Below are 20005 nucleotides of genomic sequence, written 5' to 3'. Positions count from 1 at the left end.
AGCGAGGTCAGGGCACTGATGTTGAGCGATTAGGCCTGGCTCGCAGTCGGCGTTCCAATTCATCCCTAAGGTGTTCCATGGGGTTGAGGTCTGGGCTCTGTGCAGACCAGTCAAGTTATTCCACACCGATCTCAACAAACCATTTCTGTATGGACCTCGCTTTGTCATGCTGAAACAGAAAAGTGCCATCCTCAAACTATTGCCACAAAGTTGGAAGCACAGAATAGTCTAGAATGTCATTGTATGCTGTAGCATTAAGATTTCCCTTCACTGGAACTAAGGGGCCTAGCCCAAACCATGAAACACAGCCCCAGACCATTATTCCTCCTCAACCAATCTTACAGTTGGCACTATGCATTCGGGCAGGTAGCGTTCTCCTGGCATCCGCCAAACCCAGGTTCGTCCATTGAACTGCCAGACGGTGATGCTTGATTCATCACTCCAGAGAACGCGTTTCCACTGCTCCAGAGTCCAATGGCGGCGAGCTTTACACCACTCCACCCGACACTTGGCATTGCGCATAGTGATATTAGGCTTGAGTGTGGCTGCTTTCAGAGGCCGTTTGAAACTTGGTAGTGAGCAGTGGTGTAAATTACTGAAGTAAAAATACTTTAAAATACTACTTAAGTAGTTTTTTGAGCTATCTCTTTACTATTTATAACAACTTTTACTAGATGTTGGAACATTGCTGTGGGGACTTGCTTCCATTCAGCCACGAGCATTAGTGAGGTCGGGCACTGATGTTGGGTGATTAGGCCTGGCGAGCTTTACACCAAATTCCTTACCCTACATTCCTAAAGAAAATAATGTACTTTTTACTCCATACATTTTCCCTAACACCAAAAAGTACTTGTTATATTTCAAATGCTTAGCATGACAGGAAAATGGTCCAATTCACACACTTATCAAGAGAACATCCCTTGTCATTCCTTCTGCCTCTGATATGGTGGACTCACTAAACAAAAACGCTTCATTTGTAAATGATGTCTGAGTGTTGGAGTGTGCCCGTCTATCCACAAATTAAAAAATACAAGAAAATTGTGCTGTCTGCTTTGCTTAATATAAAGAATGTAAAGAACTTGTAAAGAACTTTTACTTTTGATACTTTAGTATATTTTAGCAATTACATTTACTTTTGATACTTAAGTATATTTAAAACCAATTACTTTTGGACTTTTAATGAAGTAGTATTTTGCTGGGTGACTTTCACTGCTACTTGAGTCATTTTCTATTAAGGTATCTTTACTTTTATGACAATTGGATACTTTTTCCACCACTGGTAGTGAGTGTTGCAACCGAGGACATATTATTTTTATGCGCTACGCACTTCAGCACTCGGCGGTCCTGTTCTGTGAGCTTGTGTAGCCTACCACTTCGCAGCTGAGCCGTTGTTGCTCCTAGAAATTTCCACTTCACAATAACAGCACTGTTGACCGGGGCAGCTCTAGCAGGGCAAAAATTTGATGAACTGACTTGTTGGAAAGGTGGCATCCTATGACGGTGCCAGGTTGAAAGTCAATGAGCTCTTCAGTAAAGGCCATTTTAATGACAATGTTTGTCTATGGAAATTGCATGGCTGTGTGCTCGATTTTATATACCTGTCAGCAACGGGTGTGGCTGCAATATTCAATCCACTAATTTCAAGGAGTGTCCACATACCTTTGGCCATGTAGTGTATGTTGCGAGTGAATTAACATGCACGGGTAGCCTAGTAAAGGAGCCCTTTGAAGTGATTGTTTGACAATCAGATGAAAACTTATGCCACAATAAAAGATAATAGATTTTAAAAGTTAAATGACAAATCTTTACGACTACGTCCATAAAATGGAGGCTTCAGAACATCTAGAGCGTACTCCTTCTGTAAGGTTTAATAATAAAAACTACCGTAAAACAGAACAATCAATAAATGGGTACAAAACCCGACGCACACCAGACATACCGTGCACAAACACTTACAATAAACAATACCGGACAAGGACATGGGGGGAACAGAGGATTAAATACACAACATGTAATTGATGGAATTGAAACCAGGTGTGTGGGAAGACAAGACAAAACAAATGGAAAATGAAAGGTGGAACTGAGATGGCTATAAGACCGGTGACGTCGACCGCCGCCCGAACAAGGAGAGGGACCGACTTCAGAGGAAGTCGTGACACCTTCTACGGGACTTCTGTAATTAATAATAAATACCATTCTACAAGAAAATCAAAATAGAATCCATTTTATGTTCTTCTTCATTATTAATACATTTCTACAAGAAAAGTAAAAAAGATGGCCTAAATGTGTTGGCTCAGTGCTGTCAAAAGAAAAGACCCCAACTGTTAGATTGTTCATGTCTCTCAGACCAAAGCAAGATAAAACAAAAATAATTAAATATGAAGCAGTGGGTTAGGAATGGGTCAAGGAACAAAACAAGAGATAAAAAGACACTACCGTACCAAATAATGATTAAAGCTGGTAGTCCTCCCACTATGTCTGTGTCCTATCAGTCTGACCACGGCAGCTGAGGGTTCTCCTGTATATCAGGGATTCTCAAACTTTTTCACTCAGGCCCCCCTTCCAGCATTGGGGAACATCCCGCACCCCTCCTGTGTGTGTGCGCCATGTCTATTTCTATGGGCACAAGCATTGTTCACACCCCTCTTGTGGTGGAGAAAATGTTGCAGTTCTATACATTTTGCCATGTCTAATGTGTATTCGTGTGATATTTTTTATTTAAATTGTTATTTTAACCCTTATTTAACCAGGTAAGTTGACTGAGAACACATTCTCATTTACAGCAACGACCTGGGGAATAGTTACAGGGGAGAGGAGGGGGGATGAATGAGCCAATTGGAAGCTTGACTCAAATATTTGAGTGACTAAAACATTAGAACAAAATCTATGTGCTAAAAAATCTAGCTAAAAAAACATTAGCTGACATGGGTTAGTTGACCTGGACATTTCTGACAAGTTATAAATAGCTCTCTAAGGTACGCAATGACTGACATGACAAGAAGAACTGATGATGCACTACCCAATTTCGAAATTGTACCTTGTGCATTCTACTATTACAACTTTCAAGAGTAAGTTGAAAGCCAGACTGAGTTCGGACCTCTCACGCCCCACAGTTTGGGAACCACTGCTGTATACTGGATGAACAGATGGCTAGGTTCACTCTTCATTGACTTATTCACTATGGGAAACACTGAGTGCTTGATAGTTCACTGAAGACTCATTTCAATATATTTGTCCTCAACTACCTGGATTTTGCATATGCTTCTCTGTCATCATATGATTCGTAAAGAATTGATTTAATAATAGAACATGCCTACCCATTCTCCAAGCCGTGTTGAGCTGTCGTGGTTTGACTCTTTCTGACTGAAACATCCATCATAAACAGTCCTGGGAGACAAAATCACCCTAACAGTGTTCGTACCATATGTTAATGGCTCCTACAGCCACCTGGAATGCTGTCATTTAACTCTGAGGTGCTTCATTAACCAAACAGTGTTTGTGACTGATTGGTAACCTTTGTGTGTATTTGTTTGTGTTACTTGTAAGACTGCCAACAATGCCTGATTCCTCATGCAACTAGAACAAAAAAGGACCATGAATTGTGGGAATTTCCTGAAATTTTTTCCATAGAAGGGTCCTTATGAGGAAGGATTTTTTTCTTAAAGAATAATTGAGAAATAATGAATTGAAGTTGGATTAATTGAAGATTACATAATATTTCATCTGTAGATGCTGGGTCGTTCCACAAAATGAGTGCCTTTCGCTTCATTTGATTTTAAGTAGAAATTGTGCACCAATATTGAATTTTAAAAGCCTGTATATTCAATTGAAGTGCCTTTTAATATAGACCACATGGAGAATTCAATAAATCAGAATTTTTATATGAATAAAGACATGTCCCTCCATACACACTCTCCAGGAAGATTTTAACCCACTTAAAAGGGCTGTTTACCTAAAATAAAAACAATCCCAAGTGATTCCATACATTAGGTGGAGTTTGTCTTCTCCTCCTCTCTTTCCCTGCAGTTCAACATTGGCCATGCTGTCAATGAAGCATGATTTGTGCTGCGCTCAAAACAACTGTTAACTCGGAACTGCAAAAACTTGACTTCACTGAGTTCAAGACAGCTGGGAAGTCGGGAATAAACAAGCTCCGACTGGATTCGACCTTGTTTGTTTTCAAAGTTCCCAGTTGTTTTGAAAGCACCATAAATCCCGAGAATGCCAGACTTTAATCACAAAATGTTCCCACAAAGGACCTCCGCGCCACCTTCCTGTTCAAGTGAGCACAGCACAACAAGGGGAGTCCAAAAATCTATTATATGCTGCTGCATAAATTATTTAATATGCCAGGGAGATATGTATACTGGAGCTAAGAAAGTAATACTAAGTGTATGTTGTGTAGTAAGATTTAGTAGCCCATGTGCCTCACCCTAATAATGTGGTCTATTTACCCCTCTTAATTTTGCCTACTGTTCTGACTTGGTGGTGCACATGTAGCCTATAACCTGTTTTAGAAAAATGTAATCATTGAATATTGTAAGAGCTTTCATTGTCTGCTTATATGCCCCCTTTATTTATCCTACGGTTCTGACTTGGTGTACGGGGGGAACACTTTAAGAATGGCCCATGTTCTGAATTCTGTCACTGTACATTTCAAAAGTGCTATTGACTACGTCCGTCCTAGCTCGCACATTAATGTCTTAATCGAAATTACAGATTGCCTCTTATCGGCTTGTCGTCCCCTTATGCCATAGTTTGTACATCTCAATTGTCAGTAGAAACCACATTTGTTTAAGCAAGTCAGCCATATCAGCTACTGTATGTTTTTTTTAAAAGGCAGTAAATTAAGATGAATTAACTGTTTCGCTGCCAGACAAGACTCCGCTGATATCCAGGTGTAGCAGTGGTAAACTGTCGGGATTTTTATCGGGACAGCTTTATGTAGGCCCTAACAGTTTGTGGGTACCGTTTGTCACCGTTATAGTGCAATTAATGTATTGTTTAGTGTTGTGTTGTGTAGTGGCTTTGCTGGCATGCATCCCACTTTATTTATTTCTTGCCCCACCAAGAATTACATGCTAAAATCGCCACTGATCCATCCTTAGTTTCTCCTATCACAGCCATTAAACTCTGTAACTGTTTTAAAGTCACCATTGGCCTGGTGAAATCCCAGAGCAGATTCCTTCCTCTCCGGCAACTGAGTTAGGAAGGATGCCTGTATCTTTGTAGTAACTGGGTGTATTGATACACCATCCAAAGTGTAATTAACAACTTTACCATGCTCAAAGGATTTCAATATGCTTCTTTTTTTTTACCCATCTACCAATATGTGCCCTTTTTTGCGAGGCATTGGAAAACCTCCATGGTCTTTGTGGTTGAATCTGTGTTTGAAATTCACTGCTCGACTGAGGGACCTTACAGTGTGGGGTACAGAGATGAGGTAGTCACTCAAAAATCATGTTAAACATTATTATTGCACTCAGATTTTGTCCATGCAACTTATTATGTGACTTGTTATGCACATTTTTACTCCTGAACTTATTTAGGCTTGCCCTGAAGAGGCTAAATACTTATTGACTCTAGACATTTCAGCGTTTAATTTTTAATTAATTTGTAAAAATGTCTAAAAACATAATTTCACTTTGACATTATGGGGTATTGTGGGTAGGCCAGTGACCCAAAATCTCAATTTAAAAACATTTTTGATTCAGGCTGTAACACAACAAAATATGGAAAAAGTCAAGGGGTGTAAATACTTTCTGAAGGCATTGCACATGTTTATATTTTTCAACTTCCATTTTTATATTTTTCAATATTAATAAATGTAAATGTGTTATAAAAATCAAAATACTACTCATATTACAGAGCAAGCAGTAAAGCTTCATATGAAACCAACTTTTGCTTGTAGCGCCTACAGATGAAACATCATAGAGTACTAAAAGAGGCCTGGGTAAGGCCAAAATGTCTCAAATATTCCAAATTCAATTAATTATTCCTCAATTATGCTTTAACATATAAAGGTCAAATATATGTCAACAATAGTTCCTCCAAAGGACCCTTCTATCAATAAAAGTTTGTGAGAATCCCCAAATTATGGCAAAAAAAAAGTAAAAGATGGACCATCACAATATCCTCCACGGAGGGCAATCCAATACTAATTTCTTTCTCCAATTCTATTCAGCCACAATAATGAAGCATAACTCAAGCAGAACCCTGTTTATTTCAAACTGAAAAACATGCCACCGTGCAAAATAATCAATACATAATTATTTCCCTGACATGACTTCTTTCACGCCCTGATCTGGTTCACCTGTCCTTGTGATTGTCTCCACCCCCTCCAGGTGCCCAGTGTACTTATCCCTCTGTTTCCTGTCTCTCTGTGCCAGTTCGTCTTGTATGTTTCCAAGTCAACCAGCGGTTTTCCCGTTCTCCTGCTTTTTGCATTCTCCTTTTTCTAGTCCTCCCGGTTTTGACCCTTGCCTGTTTCTGGACTTTGCACCTGCCTGCCTGACCATTCTGCCTGCCTTGACCACGAGCCTGTCTGCCACCAAGTACCTCCTCGACTCTGATCTGGTTTTGACCATTTTGTCTGTCCACGACCATTCTCTTGCCTACCCCTTTGGATTAATAAACAATGTAAGACTCCAACCATCTGCCTCCTGTGTCTGCATTTGGGTCTCACTGTCATGCCCTGACCATAGAGAGCCTTTTATTCTCTATGTTGGTTAGGTCGGGGTGTGACTAGGGTGGGTAATCTAGGTTGTTTTATTTCTATGTTGGCATGGTATGGTTCCCAATCAGAGGCAGCCGTTTATCGTTGTCTCTGATTGGGGATCATATTTAGGCAGCCATTTCCCCACTGTGTTTTGGTGGGATCTTGTTTTGTTTTTGTGTAGTTGCCTGTGAGCACTCCAGAACGTCACGTTTCGTTTGTTCTTTATTGTTTTGTTTCTGCTGAAGTTTCACTTTATAATAAAGATGTGGAACGCTACGTATGCTGCGCCTTGGTCCAGTTCTTACGACGACCTTGACAGAAGATCCCACCACATCAGGACCAAGCAGCGTGCCAAGGAGGAGAAGGTATCCTGGGCTTGGAAGGAGATCAAGGAGCAGAAGATATCCTGGACATGGGAGGAAATCATGGAGGGACACGAAAGCCTTCCTTGGAAGCAGACGCAAGGAGATAAGGGAGGACAGCGACGACGCTGATGTTCGCGGACGTAAGGAAAGCCCCCCCCAAAAAATGGGGGGGGGGGCACATGGGGTGGTCGGCGGAGCCGAGGAGTGAACCAGAGCGAATCTGGGAGAAGAGGGAGAAATTGGAGGAGAGTGAACGGAGAGAGTCAGAGACCGTCAGTGAGTTGATGGAGAAATTGGAGGAGAGAGAAATTAGAGAGTTGTTGTGTTGGTGTATGATGCACGACATTCGCCCTAAGGAGCGTATTATCTGTTTGATGCCACCTGAGTCAGATCTCCGTACTCGTCCTGAGGAGCGTGCTAGCAGTCTGGTAAAAACTGTGCCAGCTCCACGCACCAGGTCTCCAGTACGCCTCCACAGCCCTGTACGTCCTGTGCCAGCTCTCCGCACTCGCCTTGAGGAGCGTATCATTTGTCCGGTACCATGTGTGCCGGCTCTACGCACCAAGTCTCCAGTACGCCTTCACAGCCCAGTACGTCCTGTGCCAGCTCCCCACACTCGCCGAGCGAAATGTGTCATCGTTCCGGTGCAATTTGTGCCGGCTCTACGTACCAAGTCTCCAGTGTGCCTCCACAGCCCAGTACGTCTTGTGCCAGCTCCCCGCACTCGCCATGCGAAGTGTGTCATTGTTCCGGTACGATTTGTGCCGGCCCTACGCACCAGGTCTCCAGTGTGCCCCCCCAGTCCGGCATGTCCTGTGCCTGCTCCTTGCACTCACCCTGAAGAGCGTGTCACCAACCCGGTGCAACCTGTGCCGGTCCCACGCATCAGGCCTCCAGTGCTCCTCCCCAGTCCGGCATGTCCTGTGCCTGCTCCCCGCACTCGCCCTGAAGTGCGTGTCACCAGTCCGGTGCCACCTGTACCAGCTCCACGCACTAGGCCTCCAATGCACATCAACAGTCCAGAGCTTCCGGCAACGGTCCCCAGTCCAGAGCTTCCGGCAACGGTCCACAGTCCGGAACCTCCTACGACGGTCCACAGTCCACAGGCCGGAGCTCTCCTTTGCGCCGGTGCCCAGTCCAGCCACGGCGTCCAGTCCAGCTCCAAGGCCGGAGCCTTCCTCTGCGCCGGTGCCCAGTCCAGGCACGGCGTCCAGTCCCGATCCATGGCAGGAGCCTTCCTCTGCGCCGATGTCCAGGCACAGCGTCCAGTCCCGCTCCAGGGCCGGAGCCTTCCTTTGCGCCGGTGCCCAGTCCAGGCACGGCGACCAGCCCAGCTCCAAGACCGGAGCCTTCCTCTGCGCCGGTGCCCAGTCCGGGCGCGGCGTTCAACCCAGCTCCATGGCCGGAGCCTTCCTCTGCGCCGATGCCCAGTCCAGGCATGGCGTCCAACCCAGCTCCATGGCCGGAGCCCTCTTCTACGCCAGTGCCCAGTCCAGGCATGACGTTAAGCCCGGCGCCATGGCCGGATCCGGGGTCTGGGCGGGGGTTATGACCTGCACCGGAGCCGCCACCAATGCTAGATGCCCACCTGAACCCTCACCTATTGAGTCAGGTTTTGCAGTCGGAGTCCGCACCTTTGGGGGAGGGTACTGTCATGCCCTGACCATAGAGAGCCTTTTATTCTCTATGTTGGTTAGGTCGGGGTGTGATTAGGGTGGGTAATCTAAGTTGTTTTATTTCTATGTTGGCCTGGTATGGTTCCCAATCAGAGGCTGCCATTTATCATTGTCTCTGATTGGGGATCATATTTAGGCAGCCATTTCCCCACTGTGTTTTGGTGGGATCTTGTTTTGTTTTTGTGTAGTTGCCTGTGAGCACTCCAGAACGTCACGTTTCGTTTGTTCTTTATTGTTTTGTTTGTGCTGTAGTTTCACTTTATAATAAAGATGTGGAACGCTACGTACGCTGCGCCTTGGTCCAGTTCTTACGACGACCGTGACACTTGCCTTGTGCCATTCTGGCTTCACATGTTGAGATATGAGGATAAGGTGCTGATTATCTGAACACATTAACTGATTTCACTGCAGATGCCAAAGACACGTAACCACAGAAACGTTCCTGGGCGTCATCAAGGCAACCCATGCAGCATGAAAATGAGTGAGCTTAGTGCAGAGCTAAAAATAGCTCTGCACTAAGGGCTCCCGAAGAAAAAAACATCCAGGCAGTTATGATGTAAACCCCCAACCCCCCTCTACCATCATCCTCCCCAGCTAGTGTTCTGTCTTTGTTCCTCCTCTTCAGGCAGTCCCTGTTTCCCCCAGCCAGTCCCACATACTGTACTGTCTGTACTCCATCCACACTGAGCAGCACAATAGGTTCACTAACTCCATTCACTGATGCTCCACGTAATCCATTAGAACTCAATTAAAGGGTGGCCAGGTATGGGGTACAAGTTAAGTGCTAACTTGCAGATAATTACCCTTAAATTCATCATGTATCATAATCGCATCTATTCACAATGCGGCACCCATAAGGAACTACTAAGCCAGTTGGTCATTATCAATAATGAGCGCTATGTTTCTTATCGCTCAAATTACACAGCTCCCAGGTGAATTGGTGAAAAAAACGCTATTCTTATCTACCAGAAGGAATCCTAAACAGATATCCAAACACCTTTAGGAACCCCATTCTCAATATCACATTATAACATAATTACCTGGAGTGCAAGGGGTTTCCACCGTACATTCTTGAGCAGGGCAGGGGCAGACGTGAGAGTGTTCTGAGGTCTCTTCTTCAGTGTGAGGATGACTCCGTTGGGGTCTTCTCTAAGGGCGTTCACCAGGTTCTTCAGCTGCCAGCCCACCTGCACAAATACGCCACAGTGGAGAGAGACAATACAACACACTCAGTAAGGCTGATGAAATACTCAACCAATCATGAACTAGTAAATTGTCGTAGCTAGTTACTGTAGTTCTGAACATCTCCTCTACCAACCATGTCTGAGGTAAAACACCGGAGATAATGACGGTGAAAACAACTGCACTTTCATTCCAATACTCAATAGTCCATTCCCACAAATTACAGTGCTTGGAAAATAATGGCGTCTGGCACAAAAACGGTTAGCTAAACAGTATGTGCTGGGAAGTGTTTCATACAATGCAGACAAAATATTGTTCCAATTATTTCCTTTCTTGACTGAGCATAACAATTTTCAGAATTCTGTCCTATCTGTTGTTACAACATTATACAACGTTTAACAGATAGTGTTGCACCTCGTGCTGACCTATAATGCGTCACAAAGCATCAGCACCATGCTCAACTGGGCTCTGTCCCGCAGCAGACAGACAGTGTGCAGCTGTGCTACAGTGAGCTTGGTTCTGCTGATGGCAGTGTGCTCCCAGGCAGGTTCCAGTAGAGGCAGGGGAGCAGAGAAAGCAGGTCACGTCCCCCTCCCTCCCTCTCTCCCTTCCTCCCTCCCTCTCTATGCTACGCTGAGCAGAGCACCTCTCTCTTCCTCTTTGCTTTGTTCAGTTCCCCTCAACTCCCCCGTGCACTGTAGAGTGCCAATGTTAATAATGTAACTTATCTGTAAACAGGTTATATTATTCAAGTCAGGGACTGGCATGGCAACATAGTCAAACTATAAAAAGACCAACAGATCCCTCTACACACACACACACACACACACACACACACACACACACACACACACACACACACACACACACACACACACACACACACACACACACACACACACACACACACACACACACACACACACACACACACATTTCTGTTTGTCCGAGACACTGTCTCTGTGTTCACACCAGCTTCTGTGCTTACTGGAAACTGCAGTGGCAGATCACACTAGCAGGTAATAAGCTAGCTAGTCTCTGGCCCCCTGGTGTGTCAGTTGCAACCTTCTATTGGAAGTTCGCCCAGGCATATGACAGTTCATTGGCACATCCACTGTCTCATGTTTCTGAACACAGCATCATAAAATGTGTAATCTCTGTGATTGGTTGATCATAGAGTAAACTAGTTGTTTTATATCCTGCAGTAAGACAGGCTACTGCAACCACACCTTATTAGTATGTCTTTGTCTGGGCAGGAGGAGCTATAGTGCCCTTTTTCTTTAAATATACATCACAAATGTGAAATTAGGCCTACTACAAATTGTCCCCTACCGAGCTAGGACACTGCCCCTGCTCAGTATGACAACATCACAAGTGACCTGATTAATGCATCCACCATGGTGACACAAACCTAAATAATTTACAGCAATAGCCCCAGTCCTCCCAGTCCATTGATTATAGTAGTTGTTAGTTTATAACCTCCTGCCTGATGTTTTTATACTAAATCTCCATTTCCACCAGAATCATATTGACTGGACTATACAGTGCATTCGGAAAGTATTCAGACCCTTTCACTTTTTCCATATTTTGTTACGTTACGGCCTTATTCTAAAATGGATTAAATAGTTTTTTCCGTCATCAATCTACACAAAATACCCCATTATGACAAAGCAAAAACAGTTTCTTTTTTATGTTTGTAAATGTATTAAAAAATAAAAAACTTTATCACATTTACATAAGTATTCAGACCCTTTACTCAGTACTTTGTTGAAGCACCTTTGCCAGTGATTACAGCCTCGATGTCACACTCGTCGTACGAACTGGAAACATACTTCGACCAACGTGCAGCGTGATCTGGGTTCCACATATTTTATTTAAGTGAAACGCACAAAACAATAAATGATCAAACGATACGTGAAGCTCAAGCAGTGCTCATAGGCAACTACACAGAAACAAGATCCCACAAACACAGGTGGGAAAAATAACTACTTAAATATGATCCCCAATTAGAGACAACGATTATCAGCTGCCTCTAATTGAGAATCATACAAAACACCAACATAGAAAAAGAAACTAGAACACAACATAGACATAGATATACTAGATCACCCCCTAGTCACGCCCTGACCTACTACACCATAGAGAAACAATGGCTCTCTATGGTCAGGGCGTGACAGTACCCCCCCCCCCCCCCCCCAAAGGTGCGGACTCTGGCCGCAAAACCTGAAACCAAATGGGGAGGGTAGGGGGGGGGTGATTAGTGTCGGTGGCGGCTCCGGTGCGTGGCGAAGTACCCACTCAGCTCGCGGATCCGCCAACATCGGTGGCGGCTCTGGTGCGGGATGAAGAACCTGCTCAGCTCGTGGATCCACCAGCTTTGGTGGCGGCTCTGGTGCGGGCCGAAGAACCCGCTCATCCCGCGGATCCAGCCATGGACCCGGGCTGAACACTGTGCCTGGACTGGACCTCGATGTCAAGGAAGGCTCCTGCCATGGAGCAGGACTGGACACCAGCCCTGGCCTGGACCTCGGTGCCAATGAAGTCTCCTGCCATGGAGCGGGACTGGACGCCGTATCTGGTCTGAGCACCGGCGCAGAAGAAGACTCCTGCCATGGAGCGGGACTGGACGCCGTATCTGGACTGGGCATCGGCGCAGAGGAGAGCTCCTGTTGACCCTCCCTGAAGGTTCCGGACCGTTGACCGTCGCTGGAGGTTCCGGGTTGTGGACCGTCTCAGGAGGTTCCGGACTGTGGACCATCTCAGGAGGTTCCGGGCTGTGGACCGTCTCAGGAGGTTCCGGACTGTAGACCGTCTCAGGAGGTTCCGGACTGTAGACCGTCTCAGGAGGTTCCAGACTGTAGACCGTCTCAGGAGGTTCCAGACTGTAGACCGTCTCAGGAGATTCCGGACTGTGGACTGTCTCTGGAGGTTCCGGACTGTGGACCGTCGTTGGAGGTTTCGGACTGTGGACCGTCGTTGGCGGTTCCGGACTGTGGACCGTTGTTGGAGGTTCCGGACTGTGAAACGTCAACGGAAGCTCTGGACTGGAAACTGTCGCCGGAAGCTCTGGACTGGGAACCGTCTCCGGAAGCTCTGGACTGGTAACCGTCGCCGGAAGCTCTGGACTGGGAACTGTCGCCGGAAGCTCTGGACTGTGAAGGCGCACTCGAGGCCTGATGCATGGGGCCGGCACATGACGTACCGGACTGGGGAGGCGCACTGGAGACCTGGTGCGTGGAGCTGGCACAGGATGTACTGGGCTGTGGAGACTTACTGGAGACCTAGTGCGTATAGCCGGCATCAATGGTACCGGTTCGATGACACACCTCACACGGCAATTGCAAGTAGCTGGCACAGAACGTACTGGGCTGTGAAGGCGTACTGGAGACCTGGTGCGTATAGCCGGCATCAATTGTACCGGAACAATGACACACTTCGCACGGTGAGTGCGAGGAGCTGGCACAGGACGTACTGGGCTGTGGAGGCGCACTGGAGACTTGGTGCGTAGAACCGGCATCAATGGTACCGGTTCAATGACACGCTCCGCAAGGCGAGTGTGGAGAGCGAGCACAGGACGTATAGGGCTGGGAAGGCGTACTGGAGACCTGGTGCGTGGAGCCGGCACAACTTTCACCAGACTAATAGCACACTCCTCAGGACGAGTACGGAGAGCTGACTCAGGTGGCATTAAACCGATAACACGCTCCTTAGGGCAAATGTCGTGCATCCTCCACCAATTCAATAACTCTCTCATTTCTCTCTCCTCCAAATTCTCCCTCAACTCACTGACGGTCTCTGATTCTCTCCGTTCACTCTCCTCCAGTTTCTCCCCCTTCTCCCAGACTGGCTCTGGTTCACTCCTCGGCTCCGCCGACCACCCCTTGTGCTTTGCACACCTGTATTTGGGGAGTTTCTCCCATTCTTCAATGCAGATCCTCTCAAACTCTGTCAGATTGGATAGGGAGCGTCGCTGCACAGCTACAGTTGAACACTTAGGTTGGAGTCATTAAAACTCATTTTTCAACCACTCCACAAATGTATTGTTAACAAACTATAGTTTTGGCAAGTCGGTTAGGACATCTACTTTGTGCATGACACAAGTAACTTTTCCAACAATTGTTTACAGACAGATTATTTCACTTATAACTCACTGTATCACAATTCCAGTAGGTCAGAAGTTTACATACACTAAGTTGACTGTGCCTTTAAACAGCTTGGAAAATTCCAGAAAATGTTGTCATGGCTTTAGAAGCTTCTGAGAGGCTAATTGACATCATTTGAGTCAATTGGACTTGTACCTGTGGATGGATTTCGAGGCCTAACTTCAAACTCAGTGCCTCTTTGCTTGACATCATGGGAAAATCAAAATAAATCAGCCAAGATCTCAGAAATAAAATTGTAGACCTGGTTCATCCTTGGGAGCAATTTCCAAATGCCTGAAGGTACCACGTTCATCTGTACAAACAATGGTACGCAAGTATAAACACCATGGGACCACGCAGCCGTCATACCGCTCAGGAAGGAGACGCGTTCTGTCTCCTAGAGATGAACGTACTTTGGTGCGAAAAGTGAAAATCAACAGCAAAGGACCTTGTGAAAATGCTGGAGGAAACAGGTACAAAAGTATCTATATCCACAGTAAAACGAGCCCTATGTCGACATAACCTGAAAGGCTGCTCAGCAAGGAAGAAGCCACTGCTACAAAACTGCCATAAAAAAGACAGACTACGGCTTGCAACTGCACATGGGGACAAAGATCGGACTTTTGGAGAAATGTCCTCTGGTCTGATGAAACAAAAATAGAACTGTTTGGCCATAATGACCATCATTATGTTTGGAGGAAAAAGGGGGAGGCTTGCAAGCCGAAGAACACCATCCTAACCGTGAAGCACGGGGGTGGCAGCATCATGTTGTGGGGGTGCTTTGCTGCAGGAGGGACTGGTGCACTTCACAAAATAGATGGCATCATGAGGCAGGAAAATTATGTGGATATATTGAAGCAACATCTCAAGACATCAGTCAGGAAGTTAAAGCTTGGTCGCAAATGGGTCTTCCAAATGGACAATGACCCCAAGCATACTTCCAAAGTTGTGGCAAAATGGCAACAAAGTCAAGGTATTGGAATGGCCATCACAAAGCCCTGACCTCAATCCTATAGAAAATTAGTGGGCAGAACTGAAAAAGCGTGTGCGAGCAAGGAGGCCTACAAACCTGACTCAGTTACACCAGCTCTGTCAGGAGGAATGGGCCAAAATTCACCCAACTTATTGTGGGGGGCTTGTGGAAGGCTACCCAAAATGTTTGACCCAAGTTAAACAATTTAAAGGCAATGCTACCTAATACTAATTGAGTGTATGTAAACTTCTGACCCACTGGGAATGTGATGAAAGAAATAAAAGCTGAAATAAATAATTCACTCTACTATTATTCTGACATTTCACATTCTTAAAATAAAGTGGTGATCGTAACCGACTTAAGACAGTGAATTTTTACTAGGATTAAATGTCAGGAATTGTGAAAAACTGAGTTTAAATGTATTTGGCTAAGGTGTATGTAAACTTCCGACTTCAACTTTATTTTCAGGTCTCTCCAGAGATGTTTGATCGGGCTCAAGTCCGGGTTCTGGCTGGGCCACTCAAGTACATTCAGAGTCTTGTCGCGAAGCCACTCCTGTGTTGTCTTGGCTGTGTGCTTAGGGTCGTTGTCCTGTTGGAAGGTGAACCTTAGCCCTAGTCTGAGGTCCTGAGCGCTCTGGAGCAGGTTTTCACCAAGGATCTCTCTGTACTTTGCTCCGTTCATCTTTCCCTCGATCCTGACTAGTCTCCCTGTCCCTGCCGATGAAAAACATCCCCACAGCATGATGCTGCCACCACCATGCTTCACCGTAGGGATGGTACTGGCCAGATGAGGAGCGTTGCCTGGTTTCCTCCAGATGTGACGCTTGACATTCAGGCCAAAGAGTACAAGAGAATCTTGTTTCTCATGGTCTGAGAGTCCTTTAGGTGCCTTTTTGCAAACTCCAAGCGGGCTGTCATGTGTCTTTTACTGAGGAGTGGCTTCCGTCTGGCCACTATACCATAAAGGCCTGATTGGTAGAGTGCTGCAGAGATGGTTGTCCTTCTGGAAGGTTCTCCTATCTCCAAAGAGGAACTCTGGAGCTCTGTCAGTGACCATTGGGTTCTTGGTCACCTCCCTGACCTTAGTGGTTCCAAACTTCTTTGATTTAAGAATGATGGTGTTCTTGCTGCAGACATTTTTTTGGTACCGTTCCCCAATACAATCCTGTCTCGGAGCTCTACAGACAATTCCTTCCACCTTATGGCTTGGTTTTTGCTCTGACATGCACTGTTAACTGTGGGAACTTATATAGACAGGTGTGTGCCTTTCCAAATAATGTACAATCAATTTAATTTACCACAGGTTGACTCCACATTTTACATTTTAGTCATTTAGCAGACGCTCTTATCCAGAGCGACTTACAGTAGTGAATGCATACATCTCATTTCATTTTTGTACTGGCCCCCCCGTGGGAATCGAACCCACAACCCTGGCGTTGCACACACCATGCTCTACCAACTGAGCCACTGGGAATGCTGTGTCTCAAGTTGTAGAAACATCTCAAGGATGATCAATGGAAACAGGATGCACCTGAGCTCAATTCTGAGTCTCATAGCAAAGGGTCTGATTACTTATGTAAATAAGGTTTTTATGGTTTATTTTTATTTTTATTAATTAGCAAAAAAATCTAAAAACCTGTTTTCGCTTTGTCATTATGGGGTATTGTGTGGAGGAACAATTTTATTTAATCAATTTTAGAATAAGGCTGTAACGTAACAAAATGTAGAAAAAGTGAAGGGGTCTGAATACTTTCCGAATGCACTGTAAATGGGCCAAGGGGGCCTCTATAGCAACAACAAGTAGAAACATACACAGACCTCACGCAATGCAAGGTGACACAAACACCTCTAAAGCGGCCACTGTTGGCCATCTAAAGCTGCCAATGGATCAAATCAAATCAAATGTTATTTGTCACATGTGCCAAATACAACAGGTGCAGACTTTACCGTTAAATGCTTACTTACGAGCAAAATATATATTTTTTTATATTAACACAATAAAGTAACAATAACGAGGCTATATACATGGAGCCCCGGTATCGAGTCAATGTGCAGGGGTATGAGGTTGTTGAGATAATTGAGGTAATATGTACAGGTAGGGGTAAAAATGACTAGGCAATCAAGATAGATAATAAACAGAGTAGCAGCAGCGTATGTGAAGAGTGTGAAAGAGTGTGAAAGTGTGTCTATGTGTGAGTGTGTGTGAGCGCATGTAATGTGTGTGTGTGTGTGTGTGTGTGTGTGTGTGTGTGTGTGTGTGTGTGTGTGTGTGTGTGTGTGTGTGTGTGTGTGTGTGTGTGTGTGTGTGTGTGTGTGTGTGTGTGTGTGGTGTGTGTGTGTGTGTTGGAGTGTCAGTGTAGCATGTGTGAGTGTGTGGGTAGGGTCCAGTGAGTGTGCATAGAGCAAGTGCAAAAGAGTCAGTGCAAAAAGAAGGGGGTCAATGCAAATAGTCTGGGTAGCCATTTGACTAACTGTTCAGCATTCTTATGGCTTGGGGGTAGGTACTGTACATGTGTGCTCAGAGTTAGCATGGTACAGGTGCACACAATGGGAAAGCAAATAGGCCACAGTCCCAAACAAATGTTACAATGAGGATAAACAAATGTGTACTTCTGACAAAAAAATAGTATTGGAACGAATGCTCTTTCTACTAAAGAGGAGAAAACATTTATGTAGATAGGATTGATGTAGAACAATGGTTTTCTCTCCGCCAACGAGAGGGGTGTGAACAGTTTGTGTCATGAACAGTGCTTGTGCCCATAGAAATAGACATGGTGCGCGGGATGTTCTCCAATGCTAGAAAGTGGGGCTGAGTGAAACATTTTGGGAACCCCTGATGTAGAATAACCATAAATAGGGTATCTATTGGTGAATATGGAGGATTGATTTGACTGTGTCCTCCACTGAACTTTGCTGTTAAAAGTGAGATCAGGACCCGTATCCACTAAGCGTCTCAGAGTAGAAGTGCTGATGTAGGATCAGGTCCCCATCTGTCCATATAATAGTATTCATTATGATCTCAAAGGAAAAACTAGATCCTAGATCAGCACTTCTACTCTGAGAGGCTTTGTGGATACCGGCCCAGATCAGATTAAATGGATTGCCCACTGCTGTCAACCCCCTGTGGGTTAATTGAACGAACTTGGTTACTTTGGGAACTAAAACCTCATTATCAATGAATGACTAACCAGTCCCCTGTATTTTTACAAGTACAATGCCCCTAAACTACCAGATACTAAATGATTAATTGAGGACTAATTAGGTACTAGGCAGCACTAAATAAGCACCTTGTTCTTGGCTTCCAAAGACAAAGCGTTTTGTGCCCAGACAGGCTGGGCTGGAGGAGTACAGAGTCTAGGAAAGCACCCGTTTCTCATTCATGATGGCTGACCTTTCCTGACCCAGACTGAACAGAGTGTCTTTCCCCCAGACCCTGAGAGAGATCCTGTAGGACTAAATGACAGTGCAGTACTCAGAGCTGTACTCAGTGCTTTACAGTGGAACATTCAGTCTGGACTCACCACTGTCTGGTGGTTGACCTGAATAACCTCGTCTCCCGCATGGATCTTCTTGCACTGGTCAGCTGGAGACTGCAGAGACAGTGACAGACAGAGACATGCAGAGGGGGTTGTCAATTATCAGCATTCAAGTAGGATAAGTAGAGGTTAGGACACATCGCCATCATAGCAATTCAATTAAAATCTAATGGTTATTAGAGACCTTTCTCTATTGTTTGACCGTATAGGCTATATAGTGCTTTGGCCAACTCCTCTGACTTCATTCTCATGCCTAGGACAACATCTATGGCATGATAATGAACAGAACAAAGGAGTTGACTAAAGTACAAACAGGGCCTGCATCCACAAAAGCATCTCAGAAAAGGTCCTAGGAATCTTGTTAAAACCCTGTTTTAAAACACACAAAAAACTCCCAGCTCAAAATAGGGTTTAGGTTTGATGTTAATTCACTGCCCAGACAAACTCTGAGCCAGGAGTAAAATCAACTCATAAAAGTTTATCTCAGATGGTAATCACGACAGTTTGAGGTACCGCAAAGGAAAGATAGTGATGACGCGCATTGATATTGTTGCAAATAATGGGGAATAACCAATCATGATGAGGCTTCACCAGCTGTGAACTCTATTGCACGCTTCAGATAACCACGGTGACTGTGACTGTACATCAAATGTTGCAATGGTAAAATGTTTTATATCATTTTCGCCTGACACAAACACTTTGCTTACTCTTAATGATTGCCTAATATGTTGGCAACCATAACCTTTTTTTAATAATAGCTGCATTTTGACAACATTACCGTTATATCAACACACTCGTCACTCCCGTTTAACAACTCTAAATCACTTTGGCACAGTAGGCATCAAGTCATTTGCCAATAATGTTGCAAACAACATTGCATACAACGTTTGAAAGGTCTATCATTTTCATCAACACAATCAAAGGTAACATAAGCCAGCTAGATGCTTTCAACTGCCGAACTTATAGGCAAGCCCAATTTAGGCATCGTTTTTAACAACATGATGTTGCGCTCCAAAGAGATAACTTGAAATAACATGCTGTAGGTAATAAAATCATGGAAAGCAAAATATGGTTTTTTATTAGCCTAGTGGTTATAAGTATTAACAGAAGTAGGATCTTAATTTGAGACAGTTTACTACCGAAGGAAAATAATTATGTACATTATAATTAATGGATTCTTTTGGTAAGGGTTGATACATTTTTCGCTAGGACAAATCAAGTCTGTCATTTTAAAGTGGAAATAACACACTTTAGAATCATTTTTAAACCTTGAATACCCTACAAGTTTGAAATGCAGGGATATTCTCAGAAACAAAAGAGTGATCAAATTAAGATCCTACATTACAGGTATATTGTGAAATAGGCCCCATGTGAAATCATGGTCAAAAGCGCAAGAGATAGTGTTACATGT

General features: G+C 44.7%; 1 protein-coding gene across 2 annotated transcripts in view; it reads right to left on the bottom strand.

The window, feature by feature from the left end:
* LOC106568034 (connector enhancer of kinase suppressor of ras 2) overlaps positions 1-20005 on the bottom strand; it is a 77593-nt gene that overhangs the window by 32223 nt on the left and 25365 nt on the right. For both annotated transcript variants that reach the window (XM_045692308.2, XM_045692307.2), the window contains exons 8-9: positions 18580-18648; positions 9800-9946 (exon numbers count right to left, since the gene is read on the bottom strand). In XM_045692308.2, the coding sequence (XP_045548264.2) occupies positions 9800-9946; positions 18580-18648 (216 nt within the window). The remainder of the gene's footprint in view (positions 1-9799; positions 9947-18579; positions 18649-20005) is intronic.

Source organism: Salmo salar, chromosome 13 (assembly GCF_965601325.2).
Source record: "Salmo salar chromosome 13, fSalSal1, whole genome shotgun sequence".
Classification (NCBI taxonomy): domain Eukaryota; kingdom Metazoa; phylum Chordata; class Actinopteri; order Salmoniformes; family Salmonidae; genus Salmo; species Salmo salar.
Note: the sequence above shows the minus strand (reverse complement) of the source record. Positions and strands in the feature narration are given on the sequence as shown.